Source organism: Salminus brasiliensis, chromosome 2 (assembly GCF_030463535.1).
Source record: "Salminus brasiliensis chromosome 2, fSalBra1.hap2, whole genome shotgun sequence".
NCBI classification, from domain to species: domain Eukaryota; kingdom Metazoa; phylum Chordata; class Actinopteri; order Characiformes; family Bryconidae; genus Salminus; species Salminus brasiliensis.
In genome coordinates, this window is record NC_132879.1 from 34,479,038 (window position 1) to 34,502,992 (window position 23,955).

General features: G+C 40.1%; 1 protein-coding gene across 3 annotated transcripts in view; it reads right to left on the minus strand.

Annotated features, from left to right (window-relative positions):
- Positions 1-23,955, minus strand: part of ptn (pleiotrophin) — a 71,694-nt gene that overhangs the window by 13,532 nt on the left and 34,207 nt on the right. For all 3 annotated transcript variants that reach the window (XM_072672440.1, XM_072672439.1, XM_072672441.1), the window contains 2 exons: positions 7,123-7,211; positions 6,147-6,320 (listed from right to left, as the gene is read on the minus strand). In XM_072672440.1, coding sequence (XP_072528541.1) covers positions 6,147-6,320; positions 7,123-7,210 — 262 coding nt within the window. In that variant the 5' untranslated portion in view covers position 7,211. The remainder of the gene's footprint in view (positions 1-6,146; positions 6,321-7,122; positions 7,212-23,955) is intronic.

Consider the following 23,955-nt stretch of genomic DNA (forward strand, 5'->3'; position numbering starts at 1 on the left):
ATTGGAAGAATCATTTCTCAGCAGGCCGCTTTAACACAGACTCTCTCTCTCTCTCACTTACACACACACACAGGTCATTTTATAACAGAAAAAAAGTATTGATTATAGCTTTATTAGTTTCACTGGGTGTTTACACCCGAGCACCTCTGTTGACCTGATGTACCAGTTTTTATTAAAGGCAGTTCTTTCTCAGGATATAGTCTCACCACCCTCAATGTCTTGTCCATTTCAAAGCAATCAGGCTGCCCTCAGAGAGCCTGCAGTCTCGCAATCGGCCTAAAATTACCCTATACCTTAACCTCATCTAACCATAGGTTCTAACCAAGATGCTCTCACTATATGGTTACACTCCATCAGGCTTTATAGAAGTGATTCATCAAAAAGCCTGCATCTTCAGCCAGCGAGCCGTCTCTAAATGCAGCATTCAGTCTCACCCTGCAGCCAAAAGACTGCTTTAAAAAACACTGATTGTAAGGCATTCTTGATGCATGCATAACTAAACCTTCCTTGACCTGACCTCATAACCTTTAATGCTTAGTAGTTAGTGCGGTATTTCAGAATTCTACCTTCTTCCACCTGAGTTTCCTGACTGGCATTAATAATACATTTCAGTAAAAAATTGTTTTTTTATCATTATTAAAATAAATATTTGAATGAGACCCTCCTTCTCTCAACAAAAAACATATTAATAGCCTAGTCATGAAAAAGCAGTGGGTTTGTGAATAGTTAGGTTGCTGTTAAATGCACCATTATGTAGCATTTAAACTCTGAAATAACAGCTTTCAAATAATTTTGCTACATTAACTTGTAATAGGGAGATATAATAGGCATTTCTAGCACTGCCATTTCTGGGTCTAGAACACCTGCTACTGTGCTATGGAACCTAAAAAAAAGTATTATCACATTACTTTACTGCATTAGTCCATATGCTTCTTTCACTTCAACTTGTCAACAAATGCTCGTGTACAGCTGTTCATCAGGGGAAGCTTAAGGTGCAATTTGTGTGAACACTAGTTGGTGTAAAACTAAATTAGACTCTCCAGCTGTAGTCGGAGCCAGGGGCAAATACTAACAATTCTTAAGAAGGTTGAAAACTACTCTGATTAAAATCTTATTACATTACAATACACTCACCAAAAAGAGCACCTGTACACCCAACACCTCTGCCAATTGCGTGGCAGCAGTGCAATGGTTAAAATCATGCAAATACGAGTCAACAGCTTCAGGTAATGTTCATATCATCCAACAGAATGTTGTAAAATGTCATTCTTGGTGCAAGACTGGTTTGAGTATTTCTAGAACTGCTGATCTTCTAGGATTTTCATCACAACTCCTCTAGAGTTTATTCAGAATGGTCCAGTGATGTTTTCTAATGGAGAGTGGCCAGACTGGTCAAAGCTGACAGAAAGGCTACAGTAATTCAGATTATCACACTGTACAAATGTGGTGAGCAGAAAAGCATCACAGAATACACAGCATGTCCATGAGAAGGATGGGCTACAACAGCAGACTGTTCTTGGGTTCCACTTCTGTCAGACAGGAACAGAAATCTGAGGCTGCAGTAGCCACAGGCTCACAAAACTGGACAGTTGAAGACTGGAGAAGTGTAGTCTGGCCTAATGAATCTTGATTTTTGCTGAGAACACAGATGGTAGGGTCAGAATTATTCACCAACAGCATGAATCCAGGAATCTGCCTTGTTGGGTTGTTGTTGGGTGCAACTTTTCAGGCCAGTGGATGTGGTATAATGGTGAAGGGTGAATGTTTTCTTGGCACTCTTTGAGCCCATTAATGGATTAACTTATGTTATATTAAAATGTTAATGTTGCAAAATTCTGGGGTGCACTAGGCTGCCTGTTTCAGCTGCATATCTGCCCTTTGAAAATGAATGCATTTTAGTAAAATCAAATATATTAAAGGAGCATCTGTGTGTAATACTGATCAATTAACATGTGTTTCATGGAAGGGAAAATATGATGAGTAGTTGGCTATAAGTATTGTAATGGTGCAAAAAGTCAAACTTCAGAGGCATGTGACCAATAACCTTTACTGGAATGTAAATGTGGGGCTTAGTTGGGACATTTCAGTAGAGTTCTCTTTAGTCTCTAACACGGACGTCTTCATACTAGACTGCATACGTCTGCTATGTCCCTACTGGAGTGTGACGTGACGTATGCAGGTGCGATGGATCTCTTACAAACCAATAGGGTGTCAGAATGGTATATATTTATACTTCTCATCCAACCAATCAAATTCACACTTTCCAGATGCCGGAATGAAAACAAACGGTAAGGAGTAGAAAGTTAAGATAATTGTGTGGAAATGTAAGCAGTAGAAGTAAAAAGTCGGCTGAATAATAATTTCTCCAGTAAAGTATAGATAATCAAAATGTCTACTTAAGAAAGGTAACAAAGTATTTGTACTTCCTTACTTGACACCTACATATATATATATATGTATTTTTGTTTTACACTTATGTTATATTAAAATGTTAATGTTGAAAAATGTTGGGATGCACTAGGCTGCCTGTTTCAGCTGCATATCTGCCCATTGAATGCTCATCATTCTGCCCATCCATCTGCACATTTAATAATTACAATGATAAAGAGACAAGCTGTGAACTACTGTCTTTGCCAACTTTGCTAACATATTTATATAAGAGTAATCATTTTTTTTGGGTTGTACTATAAACAGATGTTACATTTGGTAGTAAGTGGACTGCCTTAAAATGTTGTGAACATCCTAATACTAAATTAAAAGAACAATAATCAGTGTTAACTTATTATTTTAAGATCAATTATTTTCCAAATTGTAACGCAACATGGACACTTAGTTATAAACCTTTTTTTTCTAATGGTTTTCTAAATGTGTTTTGAACTATTTTACAGAACAGGTTTATTTTGCAAGTAATTTCTTCGCAAAGTGTGTTCTCAACATGTTGTCAATCCAGTATAAATCCACCTCTCAGAGTAGGACAAAAAAAATCATCATGTTTTTTTGGTATTAAAGTATTGAAATATGTCTTGAAAAAAAATTAAATAGCCAGTTGTAGTATTTAATACTGCACTTCACATTTTTCACATTTAATCCAACCACATAAATCAATTTTTAGCACTGCACTGACTTCAGAGTTTGGATGTATATTTGAGATATGAAACTCCAAGGAGTTTCTTACAGCTCAGTTATGGCAATATTAAGTACGCTGTGTGCAATTAAGGTTTGTCATGGCATTTAAACTCTGGGCCACACATGCTTGGATGCCACCCTCCACCTGGCATGTGAAATGTTTCTATATTATGTCTATTTTTGGCCAAAGCGGTCCCAACTGTGTTATTGCATCCAAATTTGGACAAAGCCCTCGTCATTCTGCAGTGCTATATTGGCCGGAATGAAAGTAGTAAGTGTGGGCCAGAACTGGGCATTCAGCTTTATGTTCTGCAACTTTATTCAATACCATGGCGAGCTTAAGGACAGGTTTTAGAGAGAGGTGGCTTTTTTGTAACTAAATGAATAAAACAATGAGGCTGAACAAATACTACTGTAAAGAATACACATCCAACATTGAGAAATCCACAGCGAGAGTGAAAGGTCTCTTGACTTCACTCTGTAAATACAAATATGTGCCTCAGTGCCTGGATAATAATTCTTTCCAGATTATTTTAACCACTGTTATTGGTTCACAATAGAATATGTTGCCTGCCACTGACCAAGCAAAGGTGACCATAACCTGACCAGTAAAAAAGCAGTTGCTCATTTGTGGTGTGGGTAGAGCAAGCTGGTTTTTAACCTACAAAATCTCTCTCTCTTTCTCTCTCTCTCTCTCTCTCTCTCTCTCTCTTTTCCAGCTGCTGCTTGGTTAATTAGTACCTCCTCTCTTCACTCCTACAGCTACACAAATAATAACACACACACGCTGCAGTGTTATTTTTGTCATGCTTACTAATGCAGTACAGGATAAAGTGTTATGCATGGTATAATCAGTAGAGGACAGCAAAAAAATCCATGTACTTTATACGTTACTGCACTTTATTACTATATTAACATATGTTTTTACTGATATATATATATATATATATATATATATATATATATATATATATATATATATATATATATATATATATATGATACTAAACCCCACTATACTAAACTGTCAGACTGTAGCTAAGTAACTATTACTAGACATACATTTACAGTGCCATTGCTCGAGCACAACAACCAGCCAAGTCTGCTGGACCTGATGAGGTTTCTCACTTTTTGACAGTCCTCTACAGGCTTTAGCCTCTTTCTTCATTCTCATAATCACTGATTTACAACTTTAATTAATTGATTAGACCAGGAATTGAATGGTAACTGTAAATGCTTGGAAATGGTTAAGCTTACTCACTCACAGACATAAAATTATTATTGAAAGAGGTAAATTATAAAAATGGTTTATTTTTTATTTGTTATACAGTGGGGGGGGGGAGTATTTAGTCAGTCACAAATTGTGCAAGTTCTCCCACTTAAAAAAAATGAGAGAGATATGTAATTGACATCATAGGTAGACCTCAACTATGAGAGACAAAATGAGAAAAAAAATCTGAAAATCACATTGTCTGATTTTTAAAGAATTTATTTGCAAATAATGGTGGAAAATAAGTATTTGATCACCTACAAACAAGCAAGATTTCTGGCTGTCACAGACCTGTAACTTCTTCTTTAAGAGGCTTCTCTGTCCTCCACTCATTACCTGTATTAATGGCACCTGTTTGAACTCATTAACAGTATAAAAGACACCTGCCCACAACCTCAAACAGTCACACTCCAAACTCCACTATGGTGAAGACCAAAGAGCTGTCGAAGGACACCAGAAACAAAATTGTAGACCTGCACCAGGCTGGGAAGACTGAATCTGCAATAGGCAAGCAGCTTGGTGTGAAGAAATCTACTGTGGGAGCAATAATCAGAAAATAGGAGACCTACAAGACCACTGCTAATCTCCCTCGATCAGGGGCTCCACGCAAGATCTCAGCCCGTGGGGTCAAAATGATCACAAGAATGGTGAGCAAAAATCCCAGAACCACATGGGGGGACCTAGTGAATGACCTGCAGAAAGCTGGGACCAACGTTACAAAGGCTACCGTCAGTAACACACTACGCCACCAGGGACTCAGATCTTGCAGTGCCAGACGTGTTCTTCTGCTTAAGCCAGTATTGGGAGAATGTCTTATGGTCAGATGAAACCAAATTAGAACTGTTTGGTACAAACACAACTTGTTGTGTTTGGAGGAGAGTGAATGCTGAGTTGCATCCAAAGAACACCATACCAACTGTGAAGCATGGGGGTGACAACATGGGGCTGTTTCTCTGCAAAGGGACTAGGAAGACTGGTCCGTGTACATGAAAGAATGAATGGGGCCATGTATTGTGAGATTTTGAGTGCAAACCTCCTTCCATCAGCAAAGGCATTGAAGATGAAACGTGGCTGGGTCTTTCAGCATGACAATGATCCCAAGCACACTGCCAGGGCAACAAAGGAGTGGCTTCGTAAGAAGAATTTCAAGGTCCTGGAGTGGCCTAGCCAGTCTCCAGATCTCAACCCCATAGAAAACCTTTAGAGAGAGTTGAAAGTCTGTGTTGCCCACCGACAGCCCCAAAACATCACTGCTCTAGAGGAGATCTGCATGGAGGAATGGGCCAACATACCAGCAACGCTGTGTGCCAACCTTGTAAAGACTTACAGAAAACGTTTGACCTCTGTCATTGCCAACAAAGGATATATAACAAAGTATTGAGATGAACTTTTGTTATTGACCAAATACTAATTTCCCACCATTATTTGCAAATAAATTCTTTAAAAATTAGACAATGTGATTTTCTGAATTTCTTTTCTCATTTTGTCTCTCATAGTTGAGGTCCACCCATGATGTCAATTACAGGCCTCTCTCATTTATTTAAGTGGGAGAACTTGCACAATTGGTGACTGACTAAATACTTTTTTTCCCCACTGTAATGTGAAAATATGCTTTAAGATGTACGTCCTAGCTAATTAGCTTTATCTGTCATCATCTCATATGTCACAATATTTTGCACAATACAACATCTGACTCCTAAAACAGTATAAAAACAAAGTAGCATGTATAAGTGTGTCTGTGTATGCTCACCTCCGAACTGCTTCTTCCAGTTGCAGGGGATTTTGCAGCGCTGTGTTTTGATGGTCTGTTTGCAGTCAATGCCGCCACGAGTGCCCTCTCTGGTACCCAAGCCGCAGTCGCCCTCATTCGCCACACACACACTCCACTGCCACTCCCCGCAGTCCGACTTACGCTCCTTCTTACCTGTAAAAACACACACAAGCAAGGTACACAAATAAACACAATCATACCACTGCCTAGTTGAGAGCATTCATTTCAAAAGTATGGAATATATATATGCAATAACTGAACAATAGATAAACAGTGCATACACTGTAAAAAAAAAAAAAAAAACTATTCATTAATGAATTCATAATTCAATTAAATGGTATGAAAACATATGTAAATAGTATGGAAACAAAGGTTTTCATACCATGGGAGACTTGATAAACCCAAAACAGTAAAACTTTTTAATACTGATAACTTACAAGACATATATGATGTGATTCTTCATAATTAACTTATCATGAACTAATACAATGTTATTATAGTTATTATTGTAATTAATTTATTAACATTAAATTATAATAGACATGTAACCTTAACTTCATAACAAGTCATTTACGTCACAAGTACCAAATCATGAACTGTCCTACAACTTATGAACTGTCCTATGCTTATATATATATCTGTATAGGCCTATTACATATAAAGTGTAACGTCCACACATGTTCCAAATTTGCATATATATTGATATTGTATATTGTTGCTCATAAACCTGAATGTTATGACTAAATAGCTATTTTGTGTAAACAAAACCTTTGCAGTTGTGAGAAAAGTCTAATTTCAAAAGAAGACAGGATGTCCTCAGACTTTTGACAGGCAGTGTGTACATGTCAGTTCTATACAGGCCATTCAGATTAACACGATTGGTGTGGAATACAGAGTGGGGAGCAGAATGGATTAGCTGGCCTGAGTAACACTCAGGCTGACACATTTCTCTCACCTTGCTTTTCCGCCTTTCCGCCTTCTGCCAGCATCACTGTGACAACCAATAGGGCCAGAACAGCCACACACACCCACTGTTGCTGCATGCTGGGAGAGAGCACAGGTGTAGGTTAGAAAACCAATAGTTTACATGCACAGTTCTTTTACTGGGTTCAATTCAAACAAGTGCAAGCTGACCACCCTATTAATATGTGCAGCATTATTAAACATGACAATAGTGTTTGAGGTTTACGGTTTGTCACTTCCATGTACTGAACACGTCCTTTTTTTTCTAGACATGTCCTCTTTTCAGGATCTAAAAATGTGTCCAGAAGGGATTTCTACACTGCATAAATGTACAGTATCTCGCATTAATTTCACATTTGTATTTGCTTCTAGATTGACCACACTTTCTGAGTATGGATTTTTACATTAGTCTTTACTTATATATCCAGATTTCTCACCACCACAACTGGTCTGTATGTCTCTGCATCTATATGCAGAGAGAGCAGAGAGAACAAGAGATGGCGAATGACTGCAGCCTAAAAGTAGGCTGTTAAACAACAAGTATAAGTATAAAAATACTAGGCCTTCTTCAAGGGAGGTTTTTGGTCGTGTTATATATATGGTTTATATATATATAAATAAATTATTAGATTGTTTTGTAGAAACCTTTACCCCATTCACTTTATATGCCTATGTACATGGTTTCTTAAAGCAATATTATGCAGAACAGTAAAGTAACAGCTTTAAAATTATGTTGATGCTCTACCTACTTATCAAGTGAGAATATTGTCTATTGTTGCTACTCTTGGAACACCAGGAAGGACGGTGCAGAACGACGCTGGCAAAAACCATGTAATGCTGTGTAACAGGAGTCATGTTCATGTATAATCCTATAATATTGCCCTGCTGTGACAGTCCACATGATTCTTTCACTTTCAGCTCAAAGCATGATCTGTCTGCACTGCAGTGAATTACACTTCTGTACGGTGAGATGAGCAAGAAATACCAATTCTCACGAAATGCAGCTTTAAAGAACCAAAGCAGAACCCTTTCTGATTCCATTAGGTACTGTATAATTGGATTAAATAATTATTACCTGTTTACTCTCCTCTTTTACTTCAACTATTTGCTCAATTAGTAACTAACACCTGATAGCAGCTAATCATGTAAGCTACCCAGTATTTTTATGAATACATAAGAGTTAAAAAAAATGATTTCATCAGTTCTATTTAAACAAGCAATTTTGGTATCCATGTGATAGATTTCAGTCAATAGAAACACATCTACAGTATAATGAAGAAAAAATAAGAAAGAGAAATTTTAATCTCAATAAAGGTAAGTTTGACTATGACCAATGCACTGCTACTATGACCCGAGGATCACTAGTTTTAATCCCAGGTCATGGCGCCAGCCATCAGCAGCCAGAACCCAAAAGAGCACAATTGGCCTTACTCTTTCCGGTTAGGTAGATGTCTCTCTACAACACCAGTTGTTCTGTACAATGTGCTTAAAATAAATGTTTTAGCAGGGTGTGAGACATTATTTTGACTGCGAGCAGGCAGCTGAAGTGCAAGTGAGAGTGGAGGCACACGATAGATAGAGCTAAGCTAGAACGGACTGACCGCTCTCAGCTAGTCCGACTCTCACTCAGCCATCAGTTCCCACTGGCACCACACTGCTCAACCTTTTAATCAAAGTTTGTGCCCATTCTAGCTCCACTCAATTGCTTTTTTCTTCTCTTTACTTTAGAAATGTTCGCTATTTTTCCTCTCTTGCTCACTCTCCCGTTATTTTAAAGCGTCAGAAAGGCACTCAGACAGCTCTAAGGAGAAATGCGCATGAGGAGTTGGTAATTATTGAGCGTCTGAAACCCAAGTGCTTCACCGTGCTTAAATTACCGCAAAGGTACAGCCTACCGGCGACATTATCTCCATTCCTCAGTTTCAATTAATCATGAGTCTGCCCTCCCTCTTTCCTCTCATTCTCTCTCCTTCTCTCTCTCTCTCCCTCCATGCCTCTCACTCTCCTCCCCAAACCTACTCTTTCCGCTTTATATTTTTAGCTCTCCGCTCTCCCTGGCTCTACGTGATCACTCCTGCTCCCATCGTATATCTGTTATCAATATAGAGCAGGCTATAAGGGAAATGCTAATTTGCAAAGCCCATACAGGCTCCTGTAGCTGCTATTAATGACCCTCAATGTTAATATAACCACCCTTCTTTCTATAACACCATCCATATCTGCTTTCATTAGGCTGCGAAGAGGAAAACAAGTCCATTTCAAACCACCCAACTGTAAATTGCTCAGGCTTTTGCTATGGCTTTCTATACACACACACACACACACACACACACACACACACATGCATTATACAAATATATACACACTACCACCACAACACACCCACACCATACATACACATTACACACAGACACGTGCTCATACACGTGCACATTCAGCCCAGAACAGACTGCTAAGAGCAGCAGCAGCACAGAGACACTGGCTCACAACAACAACTACAACACAAAGGAGGATTCCATGTGTTGCGTCTGATGATGGATATGGTGCTGTGTGCTGTGTATATGCGTTCGCTCTGAGGCAGCTGACATAGTAATTGCCTGGGAGGCGGCTGTGCCTGCTGTCGTCTGGCGCTGGTGGAGTGCAGAGCAGGATTAGAAAAATGCTGTGATGCTGTGCCCCTGCTCAGGCCTCCTCCATCCCCTGCCATTTTCACTCACCACACAAAGCACCTGCATTTTATTTGTGGATGCTTAGCTGGTGCTGTTTCTGAGGCGCACTGTTGTTCCAAGTGTGTTTGCAGACACACTCTTCCAATGCGTCTTCTGAAATCAAGGGTATCAAAGGTGCCAAATGATGTATTTACTGTGTATTTTGAGTTGTTAAGTTTGTTGTATAAATAATAAGTATGTGACTTTAGCTAGGGTGAGAAATGTTCAGATTTACAACCCTGTTATGTAGCCCTAGAATAAAACTAACAGTTTTTCTTCTTATGGTGGTCTTATGAAAATAAAAAAATAAAAAGCTCTGCTTGGCTGGTTGTATGTCATTCAGTGACCCACAGTGACAGGGGCTAGCTTAGCCTAGCCTATCATAGTTTTTAACACAACTGGATTATGTGCTGACTGTGCTCTGTGTCCAGTCAGCAGGCTGTGTATTTAGCTAGCTGAAGTGGTTATAGTAGGGTCTGGAAGGGGTAGCTTCTAGCCTATCAGCAGGTTAGCACCTGCTCACCTCTTTGGCTTCTCCACAACACATGGCTCACTCTCCAGCTGGCTGTCATGTGTATAACACCAGTGGCGCTTGCTTCAGTCAGCCCTTCTCAGAGCAGCACTTCACTTGCTCAGCTAGCATTAACTGTTAGATTTTTTTAGCCTTGCTTCCTTATACTCCCAAAGTAGCAGTTTAGTGGAATTGAGTGTTTGTAAATGTTGTAAATGTAAATATTAATAAGGCAAGACTGTTCTGCAACAATTTTTCGGGATTTGAAGTGGCTTTGTTTTAAAGTATTTTACTTATATTAGAAAGGTTTTACCTAGGGTAACCACATGTCCTTTTTTCGGATCTAAAAATGTGTCCAGAAGGGATTTCTAAACTGCATAAATGTCCAGTATCTCACATTAATTTCACATCTGTATTTGCTTCTAGATTGACCACACTTTCTGAGTTTTTACATTAGTCTTTACTTATATGTTTGGATTTCTCACCACCACAACTGGTCTGTATGTCCCTGCATCTACATGTAGAGAGAGCAGAGAGAACAAACAACGGCGAATGAGTGCAGCCTAAAAGTAGGGATTTAGAGTGAAGAAAATATTCACAGTAATATTTAATTATTGTTTTTTTTTGTTTGTTTGTTTGTTTTTTGTTTTTGTTTTTTGTCGGATGCATTTCCATTGCCTGCCTTTATCCAGACACAGAAAATGCATTGTCTTAAATGTAGATAAGATCTGCCTCTGACCACCTCAGAATGTGGTTTGAGTGATCCAATCGTAATCCAATCACAGTGCTTCCTGGGTATTTACTTTAGATGCTGGATCCTTGCTGTGAGGATTTTATTGTATTCAACCACTAAAGCATAGTGAGGTCAGGTGCTAATGTTGCATTGTAAACGGTAGATCACAAAAGGAAACTTCTGGTCATGTCTGGGACTGGGATTAACAGATTCGTAGATCTGAACAAGAGACTTCTACACACAACATCTATCCTCCAAGTTTAATGGAGGTTCACATCACTCTCAGTTGTTAGTTGGTTCAAACCCAGCCTGCAAAATAACAATGGCAAAGAGCTATCCCCAGAGCTAAATAAGGCCCCAGTGATCAATTGTATCTTTGTCTGTGCATGCCAGACTCAAAGGGTTTTAACTGCAGTGTCTTGAAACTGAAGTAAATGGCAGGCTACTTAGCAAAGTGTAGCATGAGCTGCAAAAGCAACCAGTTTGCTTCTGTCCCATTTTTAACCACTTACCACTCACCACACCTCAATGAGCAAATAAACCCTTATTATATGTGTATGATAGCATCACTGTAGTAAGATTGCAGTGGTATGACAAGAAGCATCACTGTAGCAAGCCCATGTCTATCATGTTGACAATATATTATACTCAAAAACAGTTCTTTTTGTATTTTAAACTATTTCAAGAATGCCAAAACAATACATTGTGCACATCTATGCACAAAAACAGAACCTCTTAATTTGTCTCAGGTTCAAAATAATCTCAGCAGAAGGGTGAACTGAACACTGACATTCTCTATGACCTCTAATCTAGTCCATGCCTCCTACACATTGGCTGCTAGGGTTCCACAATTTGCCCAAAAGGTAACCGATCAGGAGCAGGGACAACCAGCAAGAGTGAGCAAGAGAAGAAGAAAGACAAACAAGCTCTCAGTGGAGTTTAAACAGCGTCAATAATGGAAGCTATAAATAAATAGATGAAGCTCTAACCACAATCATCAATACTGCACCCTGCCAAATACCATCGGCTAAGCTGATGTTTACAGAATGTGTGATGGCCACTGGTCTCAGTGACCCTTCCCGACTGAACTAATCTATAGCTTCTGGCTCCTCCAAGTCTCTGCTCCCTATCGTTCACTCAGTAGAGCGTGGAGAGCTGGATGGGGAAGGGCTTTAAGTGATAAAAGTGCACTGAGAAAGGGAAGCGTCCAAGCGGAATGCAGATGAGAGTTGAGGGTTATTGGGAAAACCTCACGGACAGCTTCGGTGCACGGAATCCCCCGCCGGCCAGTTAATAGAGAGACCCGATACATCAAGCAGGATCACATGACGTAAGCCCTGCGGGAAGCAGTGGGTGACAGAGGTGGTGACTCATCAGATTTTTAGCAGGAGAATGAGGGGAGTTGCACTCCAGTTTTGGGGCTCAGCAGGCAGCACTGGAGACTGAGCCTGTCCATATCACTCCATTACAATGGACACTGGGGGGGTAGAGTCTATGTGTGTGTGTGCATGTGAGTTGAGAGCAGTAGAGATGGGCTGTAGCGTTCAACCACTCCATTAGCTCATTGATCAGTGTCAGAGCAGCTCTCAGCCAACTGAGACACACGAGGGAGGGCACTATCGATCAGATCACATCTGTAAAAGTAGTCTAAAATATAATATATATATATATATATATATATATATATATATATATATATATATATATAGACACAAAAATCCTTTGCCAAACTCATGCACACACACGGCAAAGCCAAACATCCAATTCTTTATATGTGGTTTATTTGTACACAGTAAAGAAACTGTGTTTTCACACAGGGGGGTGCCAATAATTGTGGAGTTGACTGATGACGTCCTCGTCTTTTACTGTTTAAAAGACCTGTCAATTAAAAAAAAAATTTTAAGAATCTAAAATCTTAGCATGAATCCAAAATTACAATACCATATACTCTGTATGTACAAATGTCAGTGGACACACCTGGAAATGAGGTGGTGTGGTGATCATCAAACATTCTGAGCTCACTAAAGCTCTTGCTGCTGAATGCAATCAAATTCTCACAACAATGCTCCATAATCTAGCAGAAAGCCTCGATGGTTGATGACAGAGACCGTTACTCCATCAGGATCAACTATTTTAATAGTACCTTCATTTTGGAAGAAACCATGAATGAGCAGGTTTCCCAGTACTTTGGTCCATCTAGTGTTTGTTCAATCCTGAATGAGAATGGACTGTATCAACAAAGAAAATGACTTTTTAAATGTATTTTTATTTGATATATAGATTTTAGTTTAGATTTTAGCCAAGAGTATTGGGCTGTGAAGCAGTGATGATAGAGCTTCATCCAATACTTTTTGGCTGTACTGGATTGAAATATGTTACATCCAACATCCTGACCTTATTAAAACTGAATGCAAGTAAATCCTCACAGTAATGTTCCAACATCTCAGAAGCCATCCCAGAAGATTAGAGGCTGTCTAAGGGTCTGTTTACACCTGGCATGAACATGCGCTCTATACCCAGATAGTATCTGGATCTACTTTGATTCGTGTGTCCCCAGTGTGACCAGAAAGGCTCTGAAAATTAGAAATCAGAAAATGCGTTAGACTATTTAAACCACAAGGGAAATACTCAATGCATGTTGCCTGGTATAAACAGGCTCAAAGGGTATCAAGCTCCAAGATTCAAATGTGGAACCGAAACTTTCTGTAGGGTACCATGTTTTCTATTACTACACAAAACAAACCTGATTCCTTTACCGGAGTACCACAGTGAGTAAATGAGATGGTTGGGAGAGCACTTTGGGCTTACATATAATATAAACACATGTAAACACAATAATGCATATAATAAAGCAACCAACCACACAGATTACCTATTTAAATTCAGTGCAGCATTTTGAATCTGGTGCTGGTTAACACAGACAGTGTTCTACAGGGAAAGTTACTCTTGCAATGCTCAACAATGTAACAGCCTTCATCAGGGTTGCAAATGGATGGTAGTGGCAAAACATGGGAACAAATAAATGTGGCAGCAAGAAGACAAGAAAGAAGGAAAGCTCCAAAATACTGGACATATCCCCCACAGGCAGTGAAATATAAGGACAGGAAATTAACATTAGCTAGCTAAGCTAGCAGGATATTAACTGTCATGATCAGGACAAAAGCTTTATGCCACTATCACTCTACCATCAGACTACCTCCAGAACTGTCTACCTTAGTTATCTCATTTTAGGACAAAATAATAATAAAATGCCCAGATTTGAGGTAAAACCACAGTACTTAGCTGATTTGCTCTATTTTTCACTCATTAAACAATAGAAATAATAATAAAAAGGGAAAAGAAACAGAAAAGAAGTCAAAATGAGCCACTGTAGCACATAAGGAGGGGAGGAGATGAAGTACTTCATTGAAATTCTGCCCCCAGAATCGGCATGCCACGTTTGACTGATCTGGATTGGGCCCGTGAGACAGGGCAACTTCAAGCTGGTGTTCTGCAAAACCAAGTTGCAGAATTATTTAGAGTTAGCCCTAGTACCATTTCCAAATTGAAGGCCAAGTTCCTTATAACGGGGGGTGTCAGAGACAGCCTGTGAAGTGGGCATCCCAAGAACACGACACCCCAAGAAGATCGTTTCCTCACCCTGTCAGGTACCATAGGTCTGTTACAGATTTGCAGGACGATATGGCCGACGGCTCTCTGCCCAGGCAATCCAGAAGTAGACTGCACGCAGCCAATCTCCAGTCTGATCGAGCTGCCAGTAGGCCTGCCATGCCTGTCTACTACCACCAGGCCTGTTTGCACTGGTGTCCCATGTGAACATGTGGAGGAACATTATGTTCAGTAATTAGTCCAGATTCTGCCTACAGCAGTTGGATCACAGGGTCAAAGTGTGGAGAAGACTATGCTGATTGCTGTATCAATACAGTAACATCTTTTGGTGGAGGTAGTGTGATGGTGTGGGGCCACATCTCCCTCACTGGAAAAAAAACAAGGCTTGTCATCATTGGAGGCAATCTCAATGCAGAGAGATATTGAGATTAAATTTTGCAATCACTGGCAATCTCATATCTCCACAGTCTGGGACCAAACTCTATCCTCCAAGATGACAATGCTCGTCCCCATAGAGCAGGGTTTATCAGAGACTACCTCCAGAATTCTGAAGTGTAGAGGATGAAATAGCCTGCTAGCAGTCCTGACCTCAACCCCATCGTACACTTGTGGGATCAGCTTGAGCATGGCTAATTGCGACAAATGCTGGTTGAAGAATGGGATGCCATCCCACAGCAGTATGTGAATAGGCTGGTGACCAGCATGAGGAGGAGGTGCCAGGCTGTGTATGGTTCTTACACACACTACTGAGGCTCCTGTTTGTTGAATGAATAAATTGTTAAATTGCCAAATATGTCTTGTTTCTTCAAACTTCAATCATCCAGTCCACCAATCACCAAACGAGTCAATGGAGGAATAAGCTGTTTGGCATTGGCAGAGAGAATTTGGCAAATTTTCAATTTTTTGTGAAGATTGTGAATTGCCTACTTAATTGCATATGTGCTGGTTAGGCCAATGAATCATCCACTGGAGATTTAATAGTGTTTTGGTCATTTCAGGGAGTGGTCTTGGTTGTCTAAATACAGAAGGAAATTTCTAGGAACCAGGGTTTGCACAAAGCTACATGACTGAACCACATAACTCCCTCAGAACAGAGAAAATGAAGTGGATATGCTGAGAAGAAAAGCCCAAGACAAGCTGTGCAGTGTTTGTCTGGGCGAGACTAAGCTTACTTCACATTTCTGTGTCTGGTGGATCAGAAGCGTCCTCCCGTAGTAATCGTCTCTGGCACATGCAGGGGGTTTTCATGGCTGGCATACCTGAGATACCTTATTTGTGCGCATGTGTGAACGAATGCAGACACTATTGTAGCATGCAAACTTTGATTCATTGTAAACAACTTGAATGGCAAGTCTTTAGTGTAGGTGTGTATTTGGCTGTGCATCAGTGTGTCTGGTCTCGTCCGTGGGCTGTTTCTTTTGAGGGATTTTGCACGGATGAAAAAGAGTCTTGACTGAAAGCACTTGAAAGCTTGACTCAGGTGTTCTCCAGAAACCACTGTATTTTCCAACCAGAACTCTAAAGTCCTGTAATCCTGTTGAGGAACGTGGCCAAGAAGGACAGAGAAAGAAAAAACATATGTAGGGGGACAAAGCGCCCTCGCTTTCAGCTTTCTGGGCGGTCGCCGCAGGCCTCCGAATGATGCGCAGCTGGTCGTGGCTTGCGGCTCATGCTAATCAGAGCCTAATTGAAGCCTGTGGTGATTTGTCTCTTGTTTGGCTTTTTCGCTTGTGGGTGTATTCAGTGTGTGATGGAGACTGGAAACGACTAATTCCTACTCTACGCAAAGGTCAGGATACAGGCCACATTATAGCGTGTGTGTTTGTGGAAGTGGATGTGTGTGTCCCTAACACACGCAAGAGGCACACGTGCATGTGCTAATGTAATTATCACCCATCCATCTCTCTTCCTCTCTTTCTTTCACCCACACATAAAAGAAGAAGAATTTAATTAAAAGGATCTGAATCAGGGCTCAGAAACGCTCAGAGCAGAATCAATATTTCAGCATTTCCATTCTTGCATCCTTAAACACCTAAACCATTTAGAACAAAATGAAAGTTACTTCTGATCCTTTTATAGACTGTATGTAGGTCTAGCATACAAAATTGCAGGCTTCCATACTTCTATTGTTTTATTGATGTTGTAAAGTAAGACTGTCCACACAGGCCTATAGATTTTTACTGTTTGTGAATCTGTCGAATTGGGGATCAAAGAAGTTATATTACTTAAATTATATATTGTATTATAAATATAAAAATAATAATCCAAAAAACTAATAAATAAGTCCAATAACGATGATATATGAAAGTAATGCAAGTCTGAGTTAAGTCTTGAGACTCTGGAGTGCCAGTCTAAGTCTAGTCTTAAGTCTCCTGAGTATGAGTCATGGGCCTGAGTTGAGTCTTGAGTCTCTGGGATGTGAGTCTAAGTTCCAAGTCTCTGTGGTGTGAGTCTGAGTCGAGTCTCGAGTGGCTGGAGCGTGAATCTTGAGTCTTGAGTCTTTGAGGTATAAGCCAGATTTGAGTCCTGGGTCTCTGGGCTGTGAGTCTGAGTCAAGTCTTGAGTCTGTTGGGTACTAGTCTGAGCTGAGTCTTAAATCTCTAGGATGAAAGTGTGAGTGTGAGTCTGACAATAACCAGAAGACTTTGAAAAGACATCTAGAGACAATCTGTCATTATTCATTATTATTATGTCATAATATAGAGTTTTAGTCACAGACTATGATTTAGTAAAGACTGTAACTAGATTATTTCCCTTCATGCTCCTGGTGGACATCAACAAGAAGAGAAACAGTTGGAACAATGGAGCAGAAATAGAAGCAGCTTTTGGTCGCAGCTGCACCTGTGTATGCAGTAGTTTGTTCAATAAAAATTAAGGGCTGCACAATGTGGACACGACTCTGTCAGAGATGTTCCTGTAGCTGCTTTGCTGATTCCTGTTTGGTGCTGGAATTGCTTGACCCAACACTGAAAACCTATGATATTATTAAACATGGTTGATTTTCTCAGAACATTAAGACAAAAAAAAAAGAAATAAGTTAAGACTAGCTATCCTAACCAACTTACACCGAATGATTGAGATGCAGAGAGCGCAGTGCTACTCTAAGCAAGACTCTATTAGGAGATTCTATTAGGAGCGCTTATGAGTTTGCTCTCAGGAGGAAAGTGAACGTGAAAGAGTCCAGGCCAAGTCACAAATTAGCTAACATTTCTGTTCTGGGACAGTTAAGGATGATTACATCTTGGGCTTGTTTTTAGTAAGATACTGCATTTCCATTTCCACTGCTTTTTTCAATACATGAAAAAAGTCATACAGTAAAATTAGTTCCTACTTTTTTTGGACCCATTTAACATTTAAAGAACCGTTTCTTCCAAACATTCAAGATTAATAATGGCTGAGAGCAATAGTTGGAAAGCAGTTCAACTTTTGCTATACAAAGACCTACAGCTATAACCTACTGTTCACAAATTGCATGCTTAAATAAATAACTGTTTATTACTGCAATAATTATGAATTAATAACAAATTGCTGTATCCCCTTCACTGTGGTAAAATCACTGCAATGCACCACTTCTGGTGGCCTATTGCTTTATTACCCCCTATTTCATCCATGGCACACATTAATATCGGATACTTTAGGCTTTTGGAGCATTTATTTGATCCATACATTAATCAAAAGGCATATATTCTAACACACACACCGCTACTCACTCTCTGACCCAAAGAAAGAACTCTCACACACCCTGTGAGGGTGGTTAACAGCAGCAAAATATGATAGTAAACAATGTTAATTATTAACACACACACAGCGAGTGTGCGTGGACTCCTGAGGGGGGTGACCCAGCCCCCAGCAACCTGCCACTGGAACAAATCCCTTCTGCCGGAGGAGCCTGGTCTCATTATGTAATGGAGCTTCAGTAAAATATGGATTTAGTCTTGCACAAACGCTCTTGAATATTCCTCTTATACTGCCCCCTATATATCCCCCACACACACATTCACAGATGTACCCCCAGCCCGAGCCATTGTCTTTGCTGCTTCCTTTTCTTTATGTTAATTTGATGCTCACTTTAAGTCTTTGCCTCTTGTAATGCCTTTAAAGTCCCAGACTCTTCCCAGAGCAGAGTGTGTGTGTGTGTGGGTGTGGGTGTGTTTCCCAGCACAGAATATAGTGAAGTCACCGCAGGACACTTGTTCATTAGTGAGAGCTGAAGGGGAAAAGGGCTTTAACGCTTCTGACTTTTAAAAGAGGCATCTCTCTGCTTTCATCTCTTGTGGTCACAGACTGCTTTGTTCAGAACACACTCAGACTGAATCTGTTCACACACTCACACACCCTCAAACACACTGCGCTCACTCCAACAGCACATTACACTGCCCTTTAAGTCCCAACACTCTCTCCCCCTCTTTCTCACTCACACACTTACTGTGTTACTGTCTCTCTCTTGCTCTGTCTCACTCTCTTTTACTCTCACTTCGACACATACACTCTCTCAGTCTTTCTCTCACACACACTAAATCTCTCTCCTTCTGTCTCTCTCTATCACCCTCACACATTGTCTCTCTCACATGCACACACCCTCAGACGTTCAATCTCTTTTTCCTTTCATTCTGTTCTTTTTCTCTGCCTATCTCTCTCTCACACACACACACACAGTTTTTCTCATGTTCTCACTTTCAAACATTTAAATTTCACACACATTTTGTTATCTGCCACTCTTATTCTCGATCACTCCTACTTTATTTTATCACTTTGTCTTTCCTACAGAGCTGGTGACATCCCATATAAATAAAAGTAAGTTGTGGCCACAACTTAGTAAGGGATGGGAACAAGAGTTAGTAAAGTGTGGAAAGAAGATAGTGAAGTGGTGGCCACTACTTAGTAAGGCATGGGAATAAGATTATCAAGTGGTGGCCATGGCATAGTAAGTCTTGTATATGTGTATATATGTGTATATATACATATAGCCTTATATAAGCCTCTCTCTCTCATACACACACACACACATATACTGTATATATAGCTTCTATATATTAATTTTCTGCTACTTTTTTTTGCTTTCTTCTTCTGTCTTTCTTCTCCATTTTCCTGTCTGTTGCACACTCGCTGTCTCTCTCCCACTGTCTTTCTCTCATTCTTTGTCTTTCAAACACACACCTCAGATTTCTTTTTATTATCTGCCATTTTCACCCTTTCTTTCTTTCTTTCTTTCTTTCTTTTTCACTCTTTCTTTCTATTTTCTCAGCATATTGCTCTCATTTCTTACTTTCACACTGTTTTCTGCTCTCCTTTTCTGTCCTTCTCCCCACTCTTTTCTCTCTCTCTTGGTTGTGTAGCTATGTGCTGGCAGTTTGTTTTTAAGTGACAGATTAACGCTGTGTTTACTGACTCAGTCATTTACTGCATGACTGTGAGGTTCCTCAGATGTACTGTGAGATATCAGCTGTGTTTACAGGTCCATCAGCAGCTTGTGTATGTTTCAGCAGAATGCAGACAGTGCATAAATATTGCATTGTTTTTGGCAGAAAAGGTATGGACTTGATCAACAAGCACAGACAATCTGAATTGCTGTTTAAACACACAGAGGTTAGCCCAGGTACTGTAGGTACCCTTGCTGACCAGTAGGTGACAGCACCACCAGAAACTCCCAATGCATGTTTAACACCAGAAGAAGAAAATGGGTGTGGCTACAGAGGTGATAAAAAGACTGTACGAACAAAGAATCAACCTCTCTGAGTTTGTCTACACAGGTAAACACTTAACAGAGAGAATCAACAGCACTCTCTGAGTTTACCCACCAAGGTAAACACCCAACAGAGAGAAACAAAGGAACCAAAGGAGCCATCAACCATTGTCCTAACAAAGGACAGCCAGCTCTTGATGGGCCTAGCTCTAATCACCTCAGGAGCCTTTAGAATTTCAGCTGGACGTCTGATCAGCGTTTCCACAGCTACTTTCTTCAAGTCAAGCTTGCAACGGGTGGTCACGACCTGAACGAGAGTAAAGCGAACATTTCCTTTACTTGCAACTGTGAACTTTTCCTGGACCAGAAGCCAGAAGGACGAGCATTCCCAGAAGCAGTACCTGGACGGCACGTCAAGAATCTTCATTCTTCAAGGAATGGTGAAATTTCCCTCAAATCAGCTGAGGACGACAACCACTGGATATTTGAGAAAATATCCGTCACGTGAGACTTATCTTTAACATCTGGGCATAGTTTAACAAAAGATTTCTTTATCTTAAGGTTTAATGCAATGCAATGTATTATTTATTTTTCTGAAAGAACCAGTAACTGTTAGACCCTGCAAACTCAGATCTGTGAGCGCAGCGATATAAATCTTCTTTGCATGCAACCTCTCTTTCTTAACACTAGAAATACAGCCACATTAGTACATAGCAGCAGCTTTAACACACGTTCTTACAGTCAGCTTCACTCTTTGTTCTAGCTGAAAGCAGAACAAAGACCGACTGACCTCATTTACATATAGTGGCGACCGCCATATTTAAACATTCAAACTCCGCGCCTTTCTCTTCCTTTGTTCACAGAACAAAGTAAATCTCCGCCTCTTATCGCGTCATCACACACACCGCGAAAACGCGCATACTCTTTTCATTGTTTAGCGCGCACTCTCTCTCACTCTCTACCACACACTCTTAGCTAACCATCTAGCTCTGAGACATTGTAAATATACTGACTGATGGTGTAATTTGTGTTTAGTGTAGTTTGTGTTAATAAATGCTTCATTTATTTACACCAAGTTGTTCGTCTTGATATCATTTAATACTGGTTGTTGCCAATAACTGTAAAAAGAATTCACATTTATTAAAACCTTCAGAACTCAAATCATTAATATAGCTTTCTCTAGTTAGAAATTAGTGATTGAGATATTAATGATTTGAACATATATATGAGACTGATTTAATTTATTAATGAGACTGATTTATTTAATTATTTGAGAATTCTGAGGCTGGGTATCCACCCAATTTATGATGCCGTTGTGAAAACGTGCCCATTTCCCCCACAGTACACACACTCCAAATGAATGATGGGTATTATCATCAACTATGTTAATGTTGTATGTTATCATGATTATATGTCTTTGCTTGCTCAATGCTGAATGTTGAAAAAACATGAGAACAAAAGAAGAGCTAATGAACAAAATAAAGGTTGGGAAGCTTCATCCCTACAGCATGTACTGGCTTTCTGTTGTTTGAGATTATGAAATGTGAAAATCTATTCCAGTGATACCCCTGATTCAAACATACCCCAACAGTTCAGGTTTTGTATCGTTGCACCTCAGAAGTTTTGGGATTTTGTTCTGTGGAGCAATGAAAGAAAACTGGAACTTTTCAGGCCTATAGATCAGTGGTATGTCTGGAGGAGGAAGAATGAAGCATACACTGAAAAGAACACCCTGCCTACAACGAGGCAAGTGGTGGATCGGTAATGCTCTGGAGCTGGTTTGCTTCTTCTGGCACTGGAAACCTGCCAAAGTATCAGGAGATCCTAGGAGAAGACTTCATGCCTTCTGTAAGTCACTGGACCTTCTAACAGGACAATTATCCTAAGCATACCTCAAAGTCCACCAAAACTTAGTTTCGGAGGAAGTCCTGGAAGATTCTGGAGTGGACTGACTTGAAACCAATAGAAAATCTTTGGTGGGATCAGCACACAAGGCAGCTGCAGCACACAAATTTAAGAATATTAGTGAACTGGAGGCCATTGCCCAAGAGGAATTGGCTATGATTCTTCAGGAATGCTGCCAGAAGCTGGTGTCTGGCTATGCATCATGTCTGCTGCAGGCCTTAACCGCAAAAAAGAGCTCTACTATATACAAAAGATGCTTGTCACGAAAGCTTGTCATTTCTACGACTACAGTGGTCATTAACAGCGGTGTTTTGTGTTGAATTTGGAGAAAGCACTTGATTGAGATATTGAGATATGTGTTGATTTGAGATTTAAATTGGTCTTTATATTTATTTTCCGTGTTCACTGCCACAGATGGGTTAAATGCAAAGATAGGTTAAATTTCGTTGTGCTGCTGTGCTTTGAGAAATGTGTGAAGCACCTTTCCATCACAAGAAGGTTTTTTAAGCCTAGGGTTAAAAAGTCTATTGTCTATTGTTTTGCTCAAATAACCTCCTTGAGTGTGGCCTTAAGGTTGGAGAAGTGGACCAGAAGGTTGCCAGTTCAATCCTCCAGACTGGATGCAAGTGGGGGCGAGGGGAGTGAAGGAACAGAACTTTTTCCTTTCTCAACATATAAGACTGAGGTGCCCATGAGCAAAACCCTTCTGACCCTCCCCACCACTCTGGGTATGTGCTTGCCTATTCACACGGGTGAGTGTGTGTTCACTGCCACGGATGGGTTAAATGCAAAGATAGGTTAAATTCTGTTGTGCTGCTGTGCTTTGACTTTAAAGTGTATCTTTTTATTGGATTTCTTTGCTGTTTAATATCAACTCCAAGCAGAAAACATTCCTATCAGTGGGGCTTCAGAACAACATTTAATCACAGCTCCCCATCCCACTTTCACAGTCATCTTTCTTTCTTTTTTTTCTGTTTGTTATGGAAGTGAAAGTATCATCACATTATAAAGCTTTCATTCAGTTTGATCGCGATGGAATAATTTAACACCACTAATAGTCCTCTGCTCCTCTGAGCAATGCAGAAAATATTTAACGCGTCTGAAAGAGTGCGGAGCCAGTGAGACCTTTTGAATGCTTTAAAAGGGTCTAAAACCCTGAGAAGAGCACGGGGCCTCGGCCTGAAAAGCTGCTGCTGCTGGCAGGTATCAAAGAGTCCGGTTCGTTAGCACATTCCTTTAGCGGACAGAATTCCCCTCCACCCAGCAAAGGCATTCCCATTCATCCCACGCTGTGCTCTGGCCATATCCGACACAAATACACACAAGCACCGGCACAAAATCCCATGTCTCACACACACATAGGCAGGTGTAACCAGCTCGGATAAACCTGCCTCCTCAAAGATAAACCTGTCAGTCACCTGTAATCCCAAATCACTTTCAAAGACCGACACAGGCACAACCACACACTCGCACACATACAGATATGCTACACCATGAAGTGAACAGAACGGACGTCAAATACAAAAACTTCAGCATTTTATGTTTAGTGTTTGAACCAAAGACCATTCACATACACTACAAGTTCTGTTGCATAAAAAATGCCTACTAGAGCTGCCTATATCACAATAAAAGTGATGTCCTCTTTATTATTGATTGGGTCAATTGAATCCATCGTG